Source organism: Etheostoma cragini, chromosome 14, assembly GCF_013103735.1.
Source record: "Etheostoma cragini isolate CJK2018 chromosome 14, CSU_Ecrag_1.0, whole genome shotgun sequence".
NCBI classification, from domain to species: Eukaryota; Metazoa; Chordata; class Actinopteri; order Perciformes; family Percidae; genus Etheostoma; species Etheostoma cragini.
The window spans coordinates 14,583,207-14,604,857 of record NC_048420.1 but is presented as its reverse complement, the minus strand read 5'-3'; the positions used below and the strand labels follow the sequence as shown (position 1 = coordinate 14,604,857).

The 21,651-nt window shown below is 38.5% G+C and overlaps 1 protein-coding gene across 1 annotated transcript; it reads right to left on the bottom strand.

The window, feature by feature from the left end:
* Positions 1-1,232: 1,232 nt before the first annotated feature.
* On the bottom strand, positions 1,233-20,062 carry LOC117956904 (zinc finger protein 516-like). Its single transcript, XM_034892224.1, has 5 exons — positions 19,789-20,062; positions 8,920-10,447; positions 6,573-7,856; positions 6,002-6,066; positions 1,233-3,578 (listed from the first exon to the last, which is right to left on the bottom strand). The coding sequence occupies exons 2-5, from the start codon at positions 10,262-10,264 to the stop codon at positions 3,528-3,530; spliced, it is 2,745 nt and encodes a 914-aa protein (XP_034748115.1). The 5' UTR covers positions 10,265-10,447; positions 19,789-20,062; the 3' UTR covers positions 1,233-3,527.
* Between the last annotated feature and the right edge of the window lie 1,589 nt (positions 20,063-21,651).

Here is a 21,651-nt window from a genome sequence, read left to right as displayed (position 1 = left end):
GGGAAGCTTTGTCTTTGTACTATGTCAATCTGTATACAGGGTCGGCTTAGAGAGGAGGTTTTAGTGCAGGCAGTGTAATGGGAAAGTGGTTAAAAACAAAAATACAGTATAATGCCACATTAAGAAGTAAAATATTGCCAGCAACCCCCCCAAAAATAAGGGGTGGATTTGTAGATAAACTGCTCCTCTATTTAGCGTATCTATTTCTTGGCATTGCCTACCATCTACTGGTAGAAGCTGTCAACTGCAGCAAAAATAAGGCCAGATTTTATTATTATTAACTTTATTTAATTACAGATCAATACCCGGGTTTGGGTATTGGCCAATACTAGTCTTTCTTACTGTAATAAGCTGTATGCCTTAATGTGTGCATTTGTCGGGGATCATCCTTTTATGTGTAAGCCAACATCAGACTTCACTTTAACATTGATTTAAACAAATAAATACATAGATATAAATTTAGGGAATTGTTTATCAAAATGATAAATCATGCACCAGCAACTTTGTACAATAAATCATAGAAATTAACAGGAAATACCATTCAAGTATAACCTTTTTAAAAATGCAGTAACAAATTGGTCAAAAAAGGAATTAAAATTGCATTACTCTGGTCTGATGAGCTGTGGTTTAAATTTAAGGAGGGACTTGATATACTGACGGTGCATTAATAAACACAAATAATAGTACATTTATCTTGTTTTTCATAAAGTACAAAGGGATGCATGCAATGCTCATCTCTTGTCAACAAAGGGCAGAGTGGTAATCTGCATCAAGTTGTTTTAAAGTGGAATGAGCATATTCAGCTCAGATGTCCTGTTTGTTTAGAAAGCCTGTCCAGATTATACAACATATTCAATTCTTATGTATTCTCTATATACAAGTTACTGTCTTGATTCTACTAAAATAATAATTTGTGTTAAGTGTGACAGCTCAAAATGAACCACAAAAAGGCATTTCTGGCTTTTGACGCCTTAAAATGAAGAAATGTGTATGTGCAATGCGTCATCATAGGTTTCATATATAGTATATAGTAGTGGTGATTCAACCAGAGTGGATTTTGCCATCTCAGGTTGAATTAGTTAGCATTTTAGGCACATTATGTAAAATTAGACATTAAATCCAAGCAAAGAGTATTTATTAGAAAAATAATGTGGATCAGAATATGTGGGTGTATGTGATGGGTGGGTGGGGTGGGGTGGGGGGGAATTAAAAACAACAGTAATGCCCTGATATAAATCTACATTGACCAACTTTATTTGTATATTGTAACAGTCAGACAAAATGTGTAACTGGTGAAAATAGAAATTCTGATACCAACATAATTAACTATGTTAAACCATGTTGTTTTGTTTACATAGTCACAAAAATAAACTCACTGAGACCTCAAATTTAAGTTTTAGGTTTGCATAAAAGTTCAGGCTTGCATAAATGTTGCTGTCTCATGGTTTCCTGTCACTCCTCCTCTGCTAAGCTCTCTTTACAGACAGCTGTTAGAAAACAGGCTCAATGCACGAGCATCTCTCCTTACTGACCCTGCTCTCGATGGTTATTTTTTAAATTTTTATTTTTACATTTTCTGTTGTTACTACAAATATCAAGTACTTAGGAGTGTTACAATTCAATTGTTATCAAACTAAAATTTCATTAAATAAAACAATCATTTACAATATTTATCAAAAAAACACATTTTCCGCACAGATCAAAGTCAATACTCCAATAATAAATCATGTATTCTCAAGATCTCCCAAGAATCCATAAGTTCATGGCTTTTCAACAAATGCAAAAACTATTTCTCTATGGGAGATGAATACACTGAATCAGAACTAAAATATAGACATGCTAAACAAATCTGCAAACAGAAAACACAATAACAAATTTGAGAACGAGGTGAATTTCAAAAACAAAATATTTTGCAAACTCCTTAGTAGCTTGACTGGCAGATGGAAGTCAGGGCCACGTCAGTAGTAATTGTTATTGCTACAGTTTCTACTTCTAAAAGTCACAGCATTAAATTGCTACATCACTAGCGCAATGTGAAGTGTGAGCGCAGATGTTTACTCTATATTTCTGATATGAGGAAAAAAAAGACAAATCATTTCATTTAAATTGCTAAATTGGAGTCGTAAAGCAGGACACCACATTTCATTGTAAATCGGCACATAAATGGGTTTGACAGACTAGCTACAACTACGGCCACCAGTTATGTTAGGTATATTTCTGTGATTTTTGCACATGAATTGATTATTCAATTCTGGAGGTTTGGCAGTAGATATATGTTGAGTTATGAAGACCATGGTGCTGCTCCCGCAGTTTGACATGGATGTAAAACCGGTCAAAAATAAAAGACGTGGTGTAGTGGTATAATCTATAGAAGCTGTAAACTGGCAGTGAGCGGTTAGTTAACTTGGTCACTTAAACTGCAGATTGTAGCAGAAGACAAAAAGATACACTGATGATGCCATTCAGCATGTATGTGGGTATATTTGCGTATATACTGATCAAGAGTGAATTAACATGAAGAAAATCTAATTTCCTTAAGATACTCATCTTCTGTCAAAAGTATGGTGAGGTGTTGTAGTATACCAAGTCTCTGTGTAGCAAATGTAATGTTTAGGAGAAATATTTGTATTATGAGTTGTAGTTACTCCACAACTTTTTGTGGGTTGAAGAGCTTTTAAATCACATTTTTTCACAACTGTTCTCTTAATATGTGTGGGATGATGAGCTAATAGTGCTAAAGCCCGATTTAGCTCTAATTAAGCCCCCCACTTAGTGATTTATAGAGCGATCAGTGTTCTTTTTTAGTTGAAATCTGTAAAAGCAAACTTTTGCTGGACCTTTTCCTCTTTTGATTTTACCAGCACTATACTTGTCATAGCATAGTCATGGAAGACAACTTTCTACTGTAAGACACAGATTTTAATATTTTTGTGAATATGGGCTTAAAACCGAAAAGTAAAACAAGCCGCAATTTATATTTAATTGCCCGACTGCATATCCTGTCTATATCTACGTTGAGACACTCAAATACAGTACTAACCTAAAACCCAAAGAGAACATTTAACAAGCTTGTAGACTACATAAAAACAACAAACTGAAACATACATAGGGATGTAAAATGTTCAGGTCACAGTTTACATCTTTGAAGTATTTCTAAATGTTTCTAGTGGCATCCAGATTTTTGATGTTTGGTGGTGGTAGCTTCTCATTTTATTTCCACAGACAACGCCCCTAAATGTTTATGTTCACAAAAAGCTCAAACAGGTTTACCTCATTTCAATTGAACATATCTTCATGTGTGTTTTGGTAACTAACACCTCTACACTCTTGACAAACAAAAAACATGCGTAACACTTCAAATTAAATATTACAAAATGATAAGAGTCCACCTCATTGCTTTGCATATAATGTGCATTACCCAGTGCCTCTGTCCTCTAGGAGTTATGGCTGGTTCCTTTAAAGAACAGCAAGCCTTTTTGATCAGCAGTATCATGCAGGCTGGAATTCAACAGGAACACAATGTCACTTCACGTTCCTTTGTGAAGAGACCCTGAGGAGGAAGTGGAGCGGCTATTCACCTGCAGGTAGAAGAACAACAGTTAGATTTTAGCTAACACCACTGAGAGGGAATGTGTGTATATGCACGCTGTTATACTGTCAGTTAATGAGCTAGCAGCGTAACCAAATACTTGAATCATGCTAAAATCATATATACTTAAAGGGAAACAATGCTGTCTGAAATCACAATATTTAGATTTCTTAATATCATAATAACTTGACAGTTCTCTTTTGTTCATTACAGCTACTCTGTTATGGTTTAATGAATACATACATTTTTAACAAAGGCTGTCAAGTTGAATCAGAGTTACTTATTATGGCTTGGAATTTTTAACTGGAAATTTATTGTAGAGAGTTTGTTAGTTTTCATTTTGGAATGATATTTCTTTCATTTATTGAATATGTAAAGCAAATTTAGCGTCACATGTAGGTTTAGGCTTATACGTTTAAAGTTTTTTTTTGATGAATTTTGCAAAACGACATGGGCATTTTAGCTACACTGACTAACTGTTTTGTCCAGCATATAAAGAATAATGACTACCTACTCAATTTAAACAACAGAACTAAATACATGAAGAATTGTTTACTGATTAAATTGTCACAAAAATGTTCTTACAGTAGCCATATTTTAAATGTATCTTTTTTGTCCATTGAGTGTTAATGCCCTTCATGAAATACCATATAAATAACCAGTTTTGGGGTATTAGGTACAGTATACCTCTACGCCTCGGAGATAATCAAATCTAGCTACTGTATTAGGTGACCTAAGGTGTCAGTAATGTTGAGCTACACATAAATAGGCTTCATGTTGTGGTATATGTGCATATCATGGACAGAGTGAAGCTGGTGCCTTCATAAAATAAAAGGGTAAAGACCAGAAGACACAAGAAAAGAAAATGAAACAATAATTTCTAATTTGTCAACACAAAATATGGTATAATATAACTGCCCCCACAGTTTTATCCATATTGGTTAATCTGATTTTGTAATTACTCACCCATACAGATTTAGCTATTGCCCATCTCTTGTGTTTAAAAAGTTGCCCACATATTACTCTAGGGGGAAAGACGAGGAAGCAAGAACAGTTGTAGGTAGCATCAGGGTAGGCCTGACTGACACACCATATGGAGATGCTGGGAGAGTTTTACCCTGAGGGGGACAACAGTGTTTTTGTTATTTGTTTGCCTCATCACTGTCAGCCTCTCTAATGGAAGCGAGTAGGAAGAGACAGCCAGGTTGGGGAAGTTGACAGCAACGCACGCAAATGCATGAAAATACGCAAACGCACGTGAGCACAGAAGTGACAGACTGTATTCAGACGCAGACTAGGTACAAAGCAAGGACAGGAACACACAGTTGGCGAAGACATGCTGTACATACTTAGAGGTGAGGGATAGGACTTTTATACCGTTCTTAATTTTAGAAAGTAAATGGATGGATCTTTAGAGTTAAATATTTCAGTTTTACTGTAAATAAGGCCAACATCTCTGATGTTAACAATTTACTGGCATTTTCTTCAGTACAATGGCATATAGTAAATGACAAAATGCATAATGCTTTCATAAAGTTTTAAAGGTCTGGACAGGGTTTCCCCAGAAAGTTGTTTAGCAGAGTTGGTGAGCCACCCAGATCCCGACACATCTCACCTTGTAATCCATTTATTTACTAAATGTCACGACATTAGTCTAAACAACAGCCACCATCATTAAATGTATGGCATTTGTGTGCAAAAAAGCATCTCAACTCTTTTAGCTGAAGATTAATGTTTTTTTTCTTCTTTATTTCTAAGTGTATTCAGTTATGTTTTAGTAAAAGTGTCTTTACTAACCTTCAGGATTATATTTTTAATTCGGTTAACTTTAGAAACCTAAAATGTTTTTTTTTTCTCATCTAAATGTAAAACTCTTAAATTTTACAAATATATCCGTAATCTGAATAGTAAAAATGACATTATTGGCCCTTTTGTTTATTAAAAGAAAGTCCTCTCCTTTACTTGTCTGTAGGCTGAATGGTCTGTTCATGCCACCTGGGAACATCAGGGACCGACTGCCCGCGTTCACATGGTCGGGATGTGTGTTCTTTTCTTTTATATTGGCGTTAACAACTTGTTACATTACTGCTCACCAACTGTTGGGTGTAGCCTAGAGCATCAAGTGTGTGAAAACATGGAGGCCACAATAACAAAGTACACCCCAAAGCTCTTCAATTACACATTACTTTCTTCACTACAATTTTTACAAGAGCTCAAAACATGGGCCTACTTGACTTGAATTGGTTTACTTGTTACTGGCAATAACACACTACTTGTAAGTTACTCTGTTGAAACTAATGAACTACAACCTAAATTGTTAGCACATTGTTGACGTTAGCAAAACATATTACACGCATGCTGTGAATTTTCTATATTTATACCATAACACATGCTGCTGTAAAGACAACATACTTGTTTGGAAGCGTCAGAGTTGGGGTGGACTTCTTTTCCAAAATTTCCATTTAACTGCAACATTGCTGTAAAAAAAAAAAAGTATGTTAACATAACTATCATGGTCATGTCTCATTCTGATTTGCACAAGACGTTAAAAGGCTTATGCTGATTCATCCTTTATTGTAAAACATAACATTAAAGTTCCCTTATCCTGGGTTGCCACTGGGTAAACAGGCATTGTTGTTTAATCCATATTAATTTTAGCAATCAGACAGATTGAAAAATCTATATTTAGATGTTCATCAGCCCATTAATATTTCAACCAGTAAAAGAAAAAAAAAAGGTTAAAACTTAGCCTTCTGTTGGAAAAAAAAAAATCCTTTCAGTCATTATGAAAATCTTTCTCAAAAATAATGACTAAGTATGTCAACATAATAAGAAACTTTATTCAAAAGTCATAGTTTTGCGATTTTTTGTATTTATTTCAACTCATCTTGAGTTGAAGAATCGTTTTACCCTATCACCTTTGCGGTAATGAGCTTCCATACATTTACAGTAAATTTATCACAAAAACAAAGCTCCTGCTCACCTTGTGGATCAATCCTGGGATCAACAAACCCCCAGTGCTGGTAAAGAGCAGCCAGATCGTGGGGACTGTAGTTTTTCAGGAGACTCAAAATATCAATGTCCATTGGCATTTCTCCTGTTGATTCATTTTTTACCTGAGCAAAACGGAGTGGTTCTAAATATGCTTTGTGACCCCACATGTTCATAGCGGCCCACAGATCAGGATCCTTAGGAACAGAAGGGGAGTCGCATGACAGCCTGCGTGGATGGGGTCTTTCTGCAGAAGCGTTGGAGGAAGTCCCGCCGTGATTTCTGGCCAACATGAAACCTAAACCCTCCTGAGGGAAGTTGCCTTCCACTGCAGCTCTGTGGTTTCTGTGCTTAGGGCTGCTTGTAGGCTGGAAACTAGGGGCACTCTTGCTGTCCACAATAGTGCTTGATGAAGTAGCGTGAGTGTTAGAGCTTTTACTTCCCCCCTTTTCTGCCCGGTTATGTTCACCAGACTTCTTCTGAGGTAGGAGTCCCATCCTCCCATTAGACTGTGTCCCATCTGAAGAATGTGAGTCCTTAGACTGATGCTTGGACTTAGGGACGCCTGATTTGTTCTTGGGGGCTGAGTGCTTGTTGCTGCTAGTGCTGCTGCTGGTTGTCAAAGCTGGAGGCTGTGTGCGCTGAGTTCTTGGAGCAGGTAAAGCTGGGCAATCCTTGCCTTCGAGAAATGGTGGCGGCCCTGTACGTCTCAAATGGGTGGAACGTGCCTTTAAATTCTTGGGGCTGTTAGTGCAGGGTGCCCACTTAGGTGCCATGGAGCTGGTGTTATCCACCCTGTGTGCAACCCGCTGGTGGATCCACAGTACTTCCGGGTAGTTGGTAGTGTGGGAGCAGTATGGGCACTGATGTCTCACCAGGCCCTCTGTCTTTATTGGATAATTTACAGTGCCATCTCCTTCACTTACGGGTAATGAAGACAGATTAAGAAGACTATCAGCATCATTAGTAGTATGTCCCTGCCCTTTAAACTGAGTACCATTTGACTTTTCTGTTTTAATGTTGGACTCTGCTGACCCCTGGTCAGGTGGACATGTGTAAGGATTCCAGAATGGCTGACTGAGCAATTCACTCCTGTTCCTGAGGTAGTCCATGTATCTTGAGGCCTTGTAACCACTTGGGTTAACTTTGTCCAAAATGGTGCTTTGTTTGCAGTAGGGACCCAGGAGGTTCTGGTGCTGCCTGTCCAGATGAGACCTGAGTAGAGAGGCGTCGACAGTTTGGAAATCACAGTGCTCGCAGAAGTATGTCTTTTTATCTGTAGGTAAGAGCAAAAAAGTAATGTGAAGGACATACATTGACTTTAAGTGGTGTTTGATTATGCGTATGCATGTGCTTACACAATGCCTCTATATGTGCGTTATGTTTCACCATCCAATTGGTGTCTGCCTAGTCTTAAAAAATGATTACAGGCAATTATAATGTTGAGAATTTGGTTTTATATTCCTGAGTGACTTTTCTGCATTGAGACAAAATCTTTCAAGATAGAAAGCAATGCATCTAAGAATTGCTTTCCCCACCCCTCGTATACAACATAATCATTAGCAGTAATAATATTAGCAAGAAAAGCATTGTTTAGGCCATAAGGGGTCTGAAGTTACATTTGCTTATAGAAACAATACTAAACCATAGTCAATTTAATAGTGAAACAAACATCTGCTCTAAGTACATGTGTATGCATAAATGTGTTTCATTGCTGACATTGATGTTAGCGCTACATCTTAAGTAGTGGCTGATTTTGACACATTTTAATAAACCTTTTGACAAATATGAACAGATCTGGGTCTTAATAATAAATGTTTTAATGCTTAAGGCACCTGTTCTCAGTACAGCTGTTTCAAGTGTTAAAATGGTCAGATCTTTTGCTAACAAAACCGCTAAAGTTAAAGGTGCTAAACTTAATAAGTCCCTTCAAAACTTCTGAAGTAGGAGCCTCAATGGTCATGCATTTAAAAAAAAAATTGTATTCAGTTATAAATTCACTAGAGGTCTCCCTTTTCCACAGTAAAATGTTACATTCTAACAGATTTTCGATGTTGAATTTCCACATAAATGGCCTGGTAGGTTTAACTGACCTGGCAGCAATATCAGAGAGTCTGATCTTGGTCTTTCTATATTAAAGTCAGCCGTTTACTAGCAAAAGTGGCACATTTGCATATTCACAAACAAAACCTTAATTTAATAAAAAAAGGTAAACTATTCAAAACAAAGCAAATTCCAACCACACAAGCTGGGCCTGACAATTGATTCCTATTTTTAAAGTTTTTCAACTATTGTCTAAAATGTAACATAGTTGTTGTAGTGTGGTGAATATGGCTTACCTTCCTGGTCTTGGCTCCTGGTGCTGTTGGTCTGTTTAGGTGTGAAGTGAACATCTTTGACTTTCTTAGTCTGCAGTGCCTCATAAAATGCATGACCAAGGCCGTTTAACAAAATACGGTCTTTCTGGGAAACCTTTTTGTCAACACCTTTAGTGTGAGTCAAGGTGTCTGATGTGTGATCAAGGCCTGTGTCAACCTTTATCTTCTTAATGTTGGAGCTGGAGGTGTGGATTTGCTTCCTCTTCTTCTCCTGCTTCAGGGGTACATACTCACCCTTTTCTGTGTTATATGCCACCTCAGCATCTGCTAGCCTCTCCTCCCATCCTAGACATTTCTCTGTGGCCTCCACTAGTCTTCCTCTTGTGGCCAACTGCCACGCTTGGTAACTGCAAACCGGATCGAACTCTGGAATTCGCCTGCCCAAGCTCTTTTCCCCCGGAGTTTCCCTTTGTCCAGCACATGTGAGGTTCAGGCTTTCCAAAAAATAACTTTTAGCAATGTGCAGATCAGGGGCTTTAATGTCTTCCTCTGTTGGATTTTGTGTCTGAGTGCGGCATTGGTTCGGTCTATGTAGCTTTTCATGTATTCGTAATGTCTTGCGGTCATGGAAGAAGTTACCGCATCCAGCACAGAGCTCATAGAGGCACTCTTCATTTGTCAGCAATGCTGGGTCCTGAGGAACTCCATTGATGGTGGCAGGCAGCTCATTGCTTTTACCACTTCTTAGCTGGGCTTTGACCCGGTGAATGCGCATATGACTTTGGAGGAACCATGCTTGGCGGAAACGACGACCGCAAATCCGGCAACCGTGATCCTGGCTGCTGCGGTGCCTTTTCATGTGGGATTTAAGGAGTAGGACCTGAGGGAAAACCTGGCCACAAATGCTGCAGATACAGGATCCATCATCAGCCCCATCACTGACCTCAACACCATCTTTACGCTTAACCTTTTTCTTGGTTCCTTTCTTCTTCACTTTCCCATTGACATTGTGAGCTTTTTCAGATGTGCTGGCGATTTCAGGAGGGACAGGTGTCTCATCGTTATTTTTCTTTCCTTGATCTCTTTCCTCCTCCTTGTCACTGAGATTATGGCTGAATAGACCCAGTTTATGGCTTCGAATGTGGGCCTTCAGACTGCCCTTCTGAGCCGTCCTGTGCTCACAGTATGGACACTTGTACGGCTTCTCCCGTGTGTGTCTTCTCATGTGCTGCGACAGAGAGCTGAGAAGAGGAAAGCTGCGGCCACACACCCCACAGGTGTGGCCAGAGGTCACAGCTTCCTCTGTCTCTGCCTTTATTTTAGCTGTGTTTTTTTTTGATACATCATCCCTCTCTTCTGTCTCCATTACTTGTCCTGGAGCACCGGTACTTCAAAAGCCACAGCTGTGTTATAAGATCCTCTCAATATACACAATTTATCTTCCAAAAGTTAGTGAGTTTTCATATAAGGCATTTCACAGCTTTAGTTTCCATCCTGATTTTAGAAAAGATGTTCTTTTTCAAGTGGCATACTGTTTTGGCAAGATTACCTGGAAAAAAAATAGAAACATAAATTTAAACATTGCATCAAAAAAGGATAGATAAGATAAGATAGCCCTTTGCTTAACGGCATCACACAGAGCATTCATCCAGATGTACTTAGCAATAATACAATAAAAAAATTAATAAAAAAGGCAATGTTCATACATTCAACAGTAAAAAACAATAACACCAATGAAACCAAAAATAACATATCATTCATAAAACCTAAGCATACAATACTTGTGGCAACCTTTTTGGCGATACCTGTAAAAACATGGCGCTAAAGAGCATCAAATGGTTATTTAGTTTTGGCCGCAATGATACATATAAAGAGTACACTACAGGATGTCAGGCCTATAAGTTTAAAGTCACCTTTCAAATTCAGCGGGGTAAAAGAAATGCCTAAAACGCACTATTTTGTTTTCCCAAATCAAAGAACTGCAATTGATCATTTTCTGCCAAACAAAATCACAAATTTTATGTTTTCCTTACACGTAGGTACACATAACCTATCCAGATAGGCGGAGACTGGTTTAGCTATGAATAAAATAACAATGAAAGCTAAAGTTGCTTATATGTTAGGTTGTTTCAACCAGTATGTGTAAAAACTAAAAACTGTGTAATATACTAAGGAAACCTACTGAGGCCGTTTGCATCACACAGATTTTAGAATAACCTTTGTCCCTCAGTGGATGAGCGACGCCTGTCTGTGTGTATTAGAGCGTGGGTCAGTGTCTCAACATGCGTGTGTCAGTCCTTTGGTTTCCTATGCCCAAATTGAGTGTGTGAGGTGAAGCATGAAGAGATGTATTCATTCCTGGCCAACAAGAATGAGCCCTGAGGGGCAGTCTACTCTAATTCACGATCAATACTCCATTATCAACAAACTTAGCTCACATCAAGGACACACACAGCCCTGATTCTGGGGTAAGTGCTTACATAAAGTTGTGGGTAATGGTAACAAGGTACATTTCTAAATAACTGATGTGGAGAAATATCCCATTGTCTGTAGTTGTCTTCCTCATGTCAATGTGTGTTAACCTTTTATATGTTTTAATGCTATTGCTTTAACATCATCTTTTAAATGTAAGGAAACTCACTGAAAGTCAGGAAGAAAATGATATATATGAGCCTCCAATAGTTCTTGAACTATTGTACTCTACATGAAAAATAGTAAATGGCGCAAGCAGGGGGGGTGATGTGGTTAAACATGTTCCTCAGGCAAATATGAAAATTTGTTGGATTTTAATGGAGAAAGAAAGTACTCAATGGTGTATGGCCAGCCAGGCAGTCAAAAGAAAAACCTGCCATTGTGTCGGCCGCACCAGAACTGTCACATCGCCTCATGTCTGGCCCTCCACCCCTCATTTAGAGGTTGAGAGAGTTATTGTTAAAGCAAAGAGGCCTGGGCCTACACGCCACTGTCTTCAAATACATGTCTGGGCAAAGAGGCAGGACAAAAGGCGACTCTTGTTTGTCTTGTCAGTCTTTGAGTGTGAGGAAAAACTAGGTGCCCATAACACAGGGCTAAAAAAGAGATGGTGACTCTGGTATGATTTTCATGGGAATGAGGTTTGCTGTCTAATTATCTGTATCAGCCTCCAAGGTCGCATCTGCCTGCATGTATGTCTGCCTGCCTGCTTGTGGTCATGTGTGCTGAGCCACTCATGCTGGAATGGGTGTTGTATCTGGAATATGGGAGGAGTTTAGAAGGTTTTTCGGCACATGGCAGGTGTTTGGTAGGCAGACGCCATCAGATTAGTGCACGGGCAATGTGGCACACTGTCTCCAAGAGGGGGAGGATGTGCAAGGAAAACTGAAGGGTGGCAATTAATGGGTTAAGGTTAAGGCGAATGTAATGAGTTAACACAATGGGGATGAAGTCAGAGAGCTGAGGGCAACAGATGGGAATAAACCGGCCATTAGGATGGAGTTAGCCGCCTCTACAGTATGAGCTTATGCCTTTTGTCAAAGCAGCCTACGTGCTTAGTGTGTGCTATATATTTGCATCTCCAGTATTCTAATTTTGCTCAATCACACACAATAAATCCATTTAAAAAGTATTTAGTGTTAAATAAGAAATTAGTTTACTGCATTTCTAACAAGAAAAATCTATCTTATAAAATAATTTTAACCCTCCAGTATTGTCTTCTGTTCGGTCCCCTCTCTTTGCGTCATTATGTCTTCCACCTTTTCTGCTTCCATCCCATAACTACTGAAAGCCATTTGGAAGATCTGTTAAGTAATGCAAACAGCCAAACATGTTGCTGCAGGGGCTTAACTAATTTCTTTTAGAATCTCTTGCTTTTCTCTCTTTTCTTTGACAGATGAATAGGCATGTCCAGTCAGCTGTCCTCGCATTGATTCATCCTGACATCCCAACCAGCTCAGCACAAACTCCCTATGGTCAGGGCATTGTGTGTGTGTGTGTGTGTGTGTGTGTGTGTGTGTGTGTGTGTGTGTGTGTGTGTGTGTGTGTTAGTTGTTAGAGTGAGTGAGTTAGTTAGTATCCACTGTTGGTGTGTGAGTGCACTGCCTGTTTGCTGCACAAAAACTGTGGGTGTAATTTCCTGCCGGGATCTGGAAATAGCATTTCCCCTGAATTTACTTGGCAAGATACCATAGCATCCAACACGCCTTTTTTTGTAAGTAAGAAATGTCTGCAAAAAATTCTGCAACTGTAGACTGGTACAAGTAAGTATGCGTGAACCCTATATATGTGCCTGAGTGTGTGCGTATGTGCTGAAGTCATCCAAATATTGTAAACAACCAGCAACAAGCCTGTGCCAACATACCCCTGACTGGAGATAGCATGTGACTGTCCTTATGCTAGTCTTCAAAGCCATAGTCACTCGCTAAGCCTCAGCTTGCATCTACCGTTTTGTGTCCAATAATCCGGTCTGTTTACACCAACTGCAAAGACAACTGAGGTATAAAACAAAAATATTACACAAAGTGAGATGTTTTCTTTCCATGGAAGGTATTCTAGATTCAAAGGAAAGACATTTTCGAAGATTTGTTTTCCATTCATCTTGAAGTCCTTTTAGCTTTTCTAAAACTCAGAACCGTGTCCGCTGTAGAAACTTTGAATTTAATTGTGCACAAAATAAAATTACTTTTAAAACATTGTTTCAGCTACTAAATAATCACAGAAAATACTCAATTATAAAAATGACAAAGTCAAGTTCCTGGAGGCTGTGTGTTCAAGAGAAAATATTAAACTGCATACTAAAGGCAAAGTCACCGCTAAAAAACTACATTTTTACTGAGTTCTAATATTATGTTGGGACATGTTGCTGGTTACAATTTAGAGTAGGTGATGTGTAATGTTTAATTCATATTTTATAGCAACTTGCCTATACTGTATACAGTATCCATTCCCCCACTCCAACGTGTGGAGTGTCTTTTATATTTACTGACAGATTTAGTTGTGCAAAAACTCCTTTAGTTCTTTTTTATTTGAATGTCTGAAACACATTTATTTAACTCTAGCCTGCATTTTAACCTATAGTGTGCCTTAAGGACCAATAACACATGAGCCTTCTGTAATACATCCTAAATCCGTTTATTTTTCATTAACTCATACTGGACCATCTAAAATAAAAGTCTAAGACTATTGACATATTGAACATCTGTACAGATTGATGCTCCAACAAAGGAGAAAATGTGTTTCTTATATCTTTACTTGTGTTTTGGAGCAAGTATGCAGAAAATGTAATCTTCACTGATGCAGTTGAAGACAACTCCTTCCAGATGTAGGGGAGTTGACACACACTCCCAGGTGCTTACATAAGACATGTTTAATGACTATCCAACAACACAAGTTAGCATACTCAGCATTCAGGTCTGCAAGCTAATTAAGCTTCCACTTTAAATTTACAAAAATGACTCTGAATTCATTACTCAAAGACATAATGTCAACGTAATGTCCTTACAACATCACTATGGCCACAGAACAACTATGTTAGTTAATCTTGCATTATTTCCCATACATAAGACACACTGTTCTGTGTTGTTCATGCTGATGATATGAGCAAAATTGATTTGACACATTTTAATACACCTGAACAGAACCTGGTACCAGTGCATGATTTAGGCATTACGTGTATTTAATACCAACACTGTTCCAAGAATGAGTTGGCACAATTGTCTGAAAAAAACAACAACAAAAAAGAGTTAAGCAGCACAGTACTGCAGACTAACAGCCTAATGTACCTAAGAGATTAGACATCCATCACCTCAAAAGTCACAATCTCGGACAAACTTGCACACATTCATGCCCATTCCCCTCCTTGTCCAACTATGCACTTGGTTACACAACATACAGGGATTACTCTTCATAGCATGGGATGAGCTGCTCAATGAGTGGCCTTTTATCATGGATGCCCCTTGGTGCTATGAAGCACACACAGGGAAGGGAAACTGACAAAGAGAAGAGAGATTCTTGGCAGAGATTTTACCTGTTGTGAAAATGTGAATAGTTTCTATAAATAATACACAAGATGTCTCATGCAGGCCCAAATGCAGACATCAAATCTAACTGAGCAATGCAACTGAAAGCCGAAAGGCAAAGATGAAGAGATGTGATTTCTGGAGACGTTTTCAAATGACTTGTAATTTTAGCTTCTATTTATGATGTTAATTTATCTGCTATGATAGGCCGGAGAATCCACTGTGGACCTACTCTCTTTCAGTGTGGATTGGCTAGTGTTGGAGACACTGGAGTATAATCTGCTGGCATTAACTTGCTCTCTAAAAAAAGCACTCTCGACAGGGATTAGATTATCATTGCAAGGTCAACTCAGACTTGCTGTGACTGTCTCCCTTTATTTCTCTAAAATTTTGTTTCCTGTCTCTCACTTGATCAATTTCACTGTGATGCTGTGTTCGGCCTACTACCTCTGTCAGGTGTAAATTATAAACACTGGCCTTCCCTTCAGTCCCTCAAGTATAGAGGACGCTGCCAATGCAACATAAAACATACCAGATTAACACAGATTAAATATACAGGAAACGTGTCCTCCTCCAAAGCTTGACGACACAGAAAAACTAAAACTTCAAATACCCACACCATGTTTGATAGATTAAAGTGAGATTAGATTACAGTAAAAAAAAGTTGTTCTTATTTGGTTTGGCCTGGAAAAAAAACCTGATGGTTGCACTTAATTTATTCTCGGTTGAGCAATTCAAGGATAAAACCCTTAAAGACACCTTCAGTTTAAGTGCAAGTTGTGGATGTTGTCTTTGAAAAAGACTTGTCAAATTTTAGGACAAATTTGTGTCAATTTGGTTGACGTAGTTATGTAGCTGCGACTAATGGTTATTTTTATTATCTATTAATCTGCTGATTTTTTTTTCAGTATGTTGTTTGTCTACAAACTATAAACAAAATTGTGAAAAGGGACATCACAATTCGTTACAATCTTTTTTACAAGTAAGCTCTGGCCAAGAAGGCAGCAGAAGATCCACTTAAACAGACAACTAGTAAGAGGCAGACACAGACGGAAATAAAAACAGAAAATTACCTTTTAAAAAGAAGCGCAGACATATTGATATATTTAATTTAGCTAGTAATAGAATTCAGTATGTGAAATGAAGTAATTGTTTCTATACAGCTATGTATTCCATGTGCAGCAGTACATGGAAATTAAGTATGGAACCTTAAATATTGCATGGTTGTAGACACCATAACAGAATAGAAATTGTCTTAATTCAATATGCTCCCTTAACCAGCTTGATCTTTTGTGATATGGGCATTTCATCTCAATAGTGGGCATAGACTTGCTGTGGTTAGACTGAATTACAATCATGAAATAATAGGTAAAGAACTTTTGTCACACACAAAGGTAATGTGTCAATGATTTGAGCGTTTACACTTTTCCCCTGAGAACCTCCTCATGAGGAGAACCAGTACTTGTTTGAAATTGACTTTGCCCATTAGATTATTCTTTTGTGATATATTTTGCGCAAGATGAATGCACTAGATCAAAATTCTCAAATTACATAGAAGAAGTTGAGTTGTAGTACAGAACGTGTATAATTTCCTATTTCCTGCTATGATTAAGGTAAGGATTGAAGGGTAAGGGGATACCTGCGATTTTACCCCGGAGCAAAAGAATGACAGCTGGCAGCAGGGTCTGGATTAGGTTTCCCATAGGGGGTATTGCATCTTTTACAGCAGCGCTCCTTTGGAGTAGAATGGGCCTATAAGTAACCTGACTCCCTCAGACTCATCCAATCTCGTCTCCCTCTGTCTCAATGGGGCCAAACAGAAGGGATCTGTGAACGCCTTACTCATCCCTCCCATCTTCCATCTGGACATTTTGCCAGTGTTTGCACTACAGTTCCTCCACTGGAGCCTTAAAGGGCTAGTTCTTTTTTATGTAATTTATCACAAAACCTATTCAATACTTGACCTATATTTCTTTATGGTGGACCAGATGTTTACAAAAAAATCTGACTCGTGACCTGATAGGAACACTGCACTGTATTAGTCCAGAACCTAAACTTTGGGTTACAAAGCAATTCTTAAACAATATTTTAATTAACAATGGCAGGCATATTGAAACATTTCCTACAATAAATGCAAATGTTTCCCATTTTCCCATGTTTGACATATACACAGAGTAGTTATATTTTGACAGACTATATTGATAGATCTTAACATTAACTAGAATACCTCTTATTTTTATTAGCAAATAATTCTAATTTCTTAACGTAATAGTTGGGTTTATCAAATGCCAGAAAGTAGTGAAAACGTCAACATATTTAAACAGAAATATTCAAATATTCATATGTAGAAGAAGAGACCAATGAACTTTTTTCCGCAGACTAATTTTTTTGGCTCTATTTAAATTCAATTTATTTTCATGGCATGCAGCAACTAGGTAAATCCTTTTTTCATTCAAAAATACCTTGTTTTTAATTTCATTTTTTGAGTGCTTCCATCCCCATCAGTTTACCTTTTAGTCACTTTAAGTTATTTAATATGTTAGACTCCCCAAGGTCCAGCTTGAACAACACACCCCATACAGACAAAGACAACATGGGAGAGACAGGTAGCATATGTTAATATTGCACTAAATCCAGTATGTGGTCCGTCTGTATCCTCTGCGGTTAGGTGACAACATCTGAAGAGAGGATGCACACTCAGCAAGAATGTGCACGTTTTCCATAATTTGCAGACTTGTGGCCCTGTGCAGTTACATTTTAATGTAATTTATTACTGCTTAAAACATGATATATATTTAGTATTAAACCTGCTCATGGTTTTTATTGTAACTTTCCTTTTCATCAAAAAAACGTAACAATGAGAAAAACCTCAAGACCTAGGTGTAACAACAAAGGTATTCAACAGTTAAATACTTAATAATTACAGTAAAAAATAACGCTTTTGAGATATCGCCAACAAGTAATGACCTACTGTAGCTTTTGAAAACAATTATGTTGACATAATTGCTGTAGGTTACTGGCATGATTGTGCATTTTTCAAATAGTGATGGATGAAAAAAGGAGATATTTTGAATGTGAGCCACCGGCACATGCTGTGTTTTAATGACCACACAATGCATTCACAGGAACAACAGTACAATGACTCTGACCTGTTTTTTACACCGATTTCTCCTGGGGTTTTCTCCGTTTACAATGCCCTCTCCCTGAAATACCTTACAGGACTTTAAAGACTAGAAATTTAATTTGTCGGGGTCGGTCATCTCCACAATTTCTTATGCCTATTTTTGAGTTTTTTTTAATAAATTAAATGCTGTTATCAAAGCTGTTTTCATTTACTCCAGACTAAGGAAAACAAAATGCCTCAGCCCATTGTCACACGAGGGAGCTGCCCAAAGTAGAGATGGCCTTACCCCCTCACATCTTCCTCTCTGCGCCCATCCCCCCTTCCAGCAACAAGCCCCTGTCCAGACCCCAGTCTCCTGACCTAATCTAGATGATTAAATAATTTTTCTTTAGCACAAATTTGTCCCCGCTACTCTTGTCTAATAGTCATCGCACACCCTCCCCTATTGATCGTCATGCTGAGGAGATTACCCTAATAGCTGGGATTACCTCCCCACATGTTGGTTGGCCACATACAAGGGGGGAAGGGGGGGGAGATCTGAGGATGGTGCGTGTTGTGCATGATGTGCAAGTGTATGGAAGGAGGGTGGGAGGGGTGGAGGAGTAAGAACTAGAAAATCTGGGTTTGTTTAAGTACTAGAACATAAAAGAGCTACAACCTCTATCATGTGTGATATCCTGTGGGATGTAATTAGACTTTTAACAGCCTACATAATTTATCCTTCAATGCTGATAAGTCATGAGACAACAGCAGGCAGACAAACAACACCCTGAAGACCTATTTGACAAATATTTGTCCCCTTGTGCTTATTAACTCTATATCCATCCCGGGTTTAAGGGCCAGTGGCATCACCTTGCAATGTAGTTTACTGGAGATGAAACAATTAGTAGTTGATTAATCGTCTGACAGAAACTTAATCGCCCACAATTTTGATAATTGGTTAATCGTTTCAATCAGTTATCAAGCAAAAATGCCAAACATTATCATCTTTTCTTTTATACTGTTGGTTGACCAAAACAAGCAATTTAATGTCACCGTTATTTCCTGACTTTCTGTAGACTAACAATTAATCAATCAATAATTAAAATTAATTTTAGTTTCTGCCCTACATGGCCTGATAACAATAACTACAATATGCTGTCTAGCTCTATCCCATCCACATGTTTCACAATGGCTCAGCTGGACATATCTGGTTTGGTGGCTGCTGGCTGTGAGGTGTTACGGTTTACTGTTTCTAATAAGTGCCAAGAAGCTAGAAATCAAGATGTTATACCCACAGAGGGAGGTTGGCGGTGAGAGAGCGAGAGAAAGAGACTGGAGGCCATTGAGACAGTGCAGAGAAAAGGAATTCCGTTAATCCGGGGCTGATCTGGTAGGCTACAATGGCAGCCTTGTTGTCTGTCCCATTTGCACTCACTTACCACAAGTTTGCGTGCGTTGACAATGTTCACTGATAGCCGGTTCACAACCGTGCCAAACGACAGAAAAGATAATAATATTAGCACATGGTGATAATAATGTGGAGAACGAGCGAAGAGACTTGCCGTTAGTAGCAACCAACACGAGATCCAGCGGACAATATTTTACTATGAATGACATCCATATTACTGACTCACTAACCGACGTGATGTTGTAGTTAACTTTCGCCACATAAACTCCTAAAAACAGAACACCCGCACTTACAACAAGCTGACTGAGCCACTACAGCATCCTACCTAGCTATCATGTGTGCCACACTATCTTTTGTTAGTTAACCGTCGTTTAGCGTCTTACCTTAGAGTGTTTGACGTTTGGCGGCAGGTTGCTCCTGAAGGCATCCCATCACCGATAAAAAACAATGGCGAGCTTCGTTTAACAGATTAACACTTGTCGAAATCAGGACGCCTTCCGTCCGCTGTGGGTTCATCTCTTTTCTTCTCGTTAGCGTTAAAACTTCACTGTCTCTGAATCACAGCGGTTCACCTGGACCGCAGTCCCGTCCTCCTCCTGCGCAGCGGCAGCAGTTGTTGGGGACATGAGTGACGCGAGAGATAACGTTATTAACGTTAATAACAAGTGACGCCGAGTGATCTCTGCGTGCGCGCGGTTATGCCCTATTCAGTTCAACGGAGCTGAGAGGTGACCGGTGGGCGCGCGCGCGGACATTATCTTAGATTTATACGTTGTTTATGTCGTAGCCTAAATATAAATGTGCTCTAACAATGTCCTCCAATAGATTAGGCATAGAACAGGATGCGAATACAGGAAACAAAGTTCAAGCAAAACCTTAAGTAAAATTCTTTTAGTTTAAGGGTTTAGACCACATTACAGATATTCTTTCAATGTCGCGTGACTATTCCTGGCGGTATACAAATGGCAACATAAGCAGTGGTGGAATGTAAATTGTAGTAGCCTACCGTAGCCTACTTCAGTATCGTACAATTTTGAGGGCTAACTCTACTCAAATAGGCTATTGTACGTTTTGAAAGCCAATATTGACGTATTTGACTCCACTTGTATTGTACAAGGCATACTTTGCAGATTCAGATTATTATTGCAAAATATTGGCTAAATTGTCACATTATTATTGCTTAAGCTACCAGGCAGTATACAAAGTTGTTGAAATTATCTACATTTTTACCAACTGCAACATTAGTGATGTTTCTGTCTGAATGCAGGACTTTTGCTTACAGTTTTTGACAATGTGGTAGGCTACATTATGCAGGCTACATGAGGGAGCCACAGCATCATACATACAGGGAGAACATACTTATGTCCAAATTAGATAAGCAAGGACTCTTCAACCCTTGACCAGTTGCTTCAAAATTAAAGCAAAGATCTGATTTGGAATTCTTTTTATAATGTGATTTTAATTTTAATTTTCTGCTTTTCAGTCATATAAAATGGGAGATAAACAACAAAACTGAAGTAATATTTGAGGTGGGTCCAACCTTGAAAGCCTTTGTCTCCAGAATAATTGGGCTTTTTTTATAATCAAACTATTCTCTCATAGAGGTCAAGATGTAGAAAATAAGTGTTCACATTGAAGGGGGTGAGGTAATTTCTGACAGAATGTCCCTGTTTTTAGGTATGCATGTGCTCATATAGTTTTATTTCTATAAAGGCTTTGTGTGTGTTATTTTTTTATGTATGATATATTCTTTCCCTGAGCAATGTCAGACATCTGTCACCAGAGGGCTCACTTTCAAAGAGAGCTGTAAACATTTAAGGAAGCCTGTTTCAGACCGCCTCCTCCTCTTGACGATGTGTGTTAAGTGTTGTACTTTTCCTTTTACAAAGGGTGGCGACAAAGTCACATCACTACTGTACTGTACAATTCACACTTTTCACAGACCTCGCTAATTCCCCATGGCAAGCAACACAACTCAGCTGGCATGCTCATGTACGCGTCATGGTGGTAGCATGAATCCAACTATGTAATCCATTTTTAAAAATGGAACAGATACATCGGACGATCTCATTCGTGCTTTCAATGAGTAAATCCTACATTTATGACATGAGTGTTGGTTTTAATTTCCGTATTTGTCTTTATTTAACATTTTGGGTAGTTTTTGTAATTTATTGACATTTACAGTTATTGTTTTAGAAGTGAAGGGGCCTTTACATTGTTTCTGAATAGCCTTTGCATCACTAATT

Bases quoted from the DNA above. Each gene is read 5' to 3' on its own strand.
- LOC117956904 (XM_034892224.1), bottom strand. From the start codon at position 10,264: ATGGAGACAGAAGAGAGGGATGATGTATCAAAAAAAAACACAGCTAAA. The intron at 6,067-6,572 runs GTGAGCAGGAGC...TTTTTTTTACAG, and splicing joins TCCCAGGATTGATCCACAAG to CAATGTTGCAGTTAAATGGA. The intron at 3,579-6,001 runs GTATGTTGTCTT...TTCTACCTGCAG, and splicing joins ACTCTGACGCTTCCAAACAA to GTGAATAGCCGCTCCACTTC.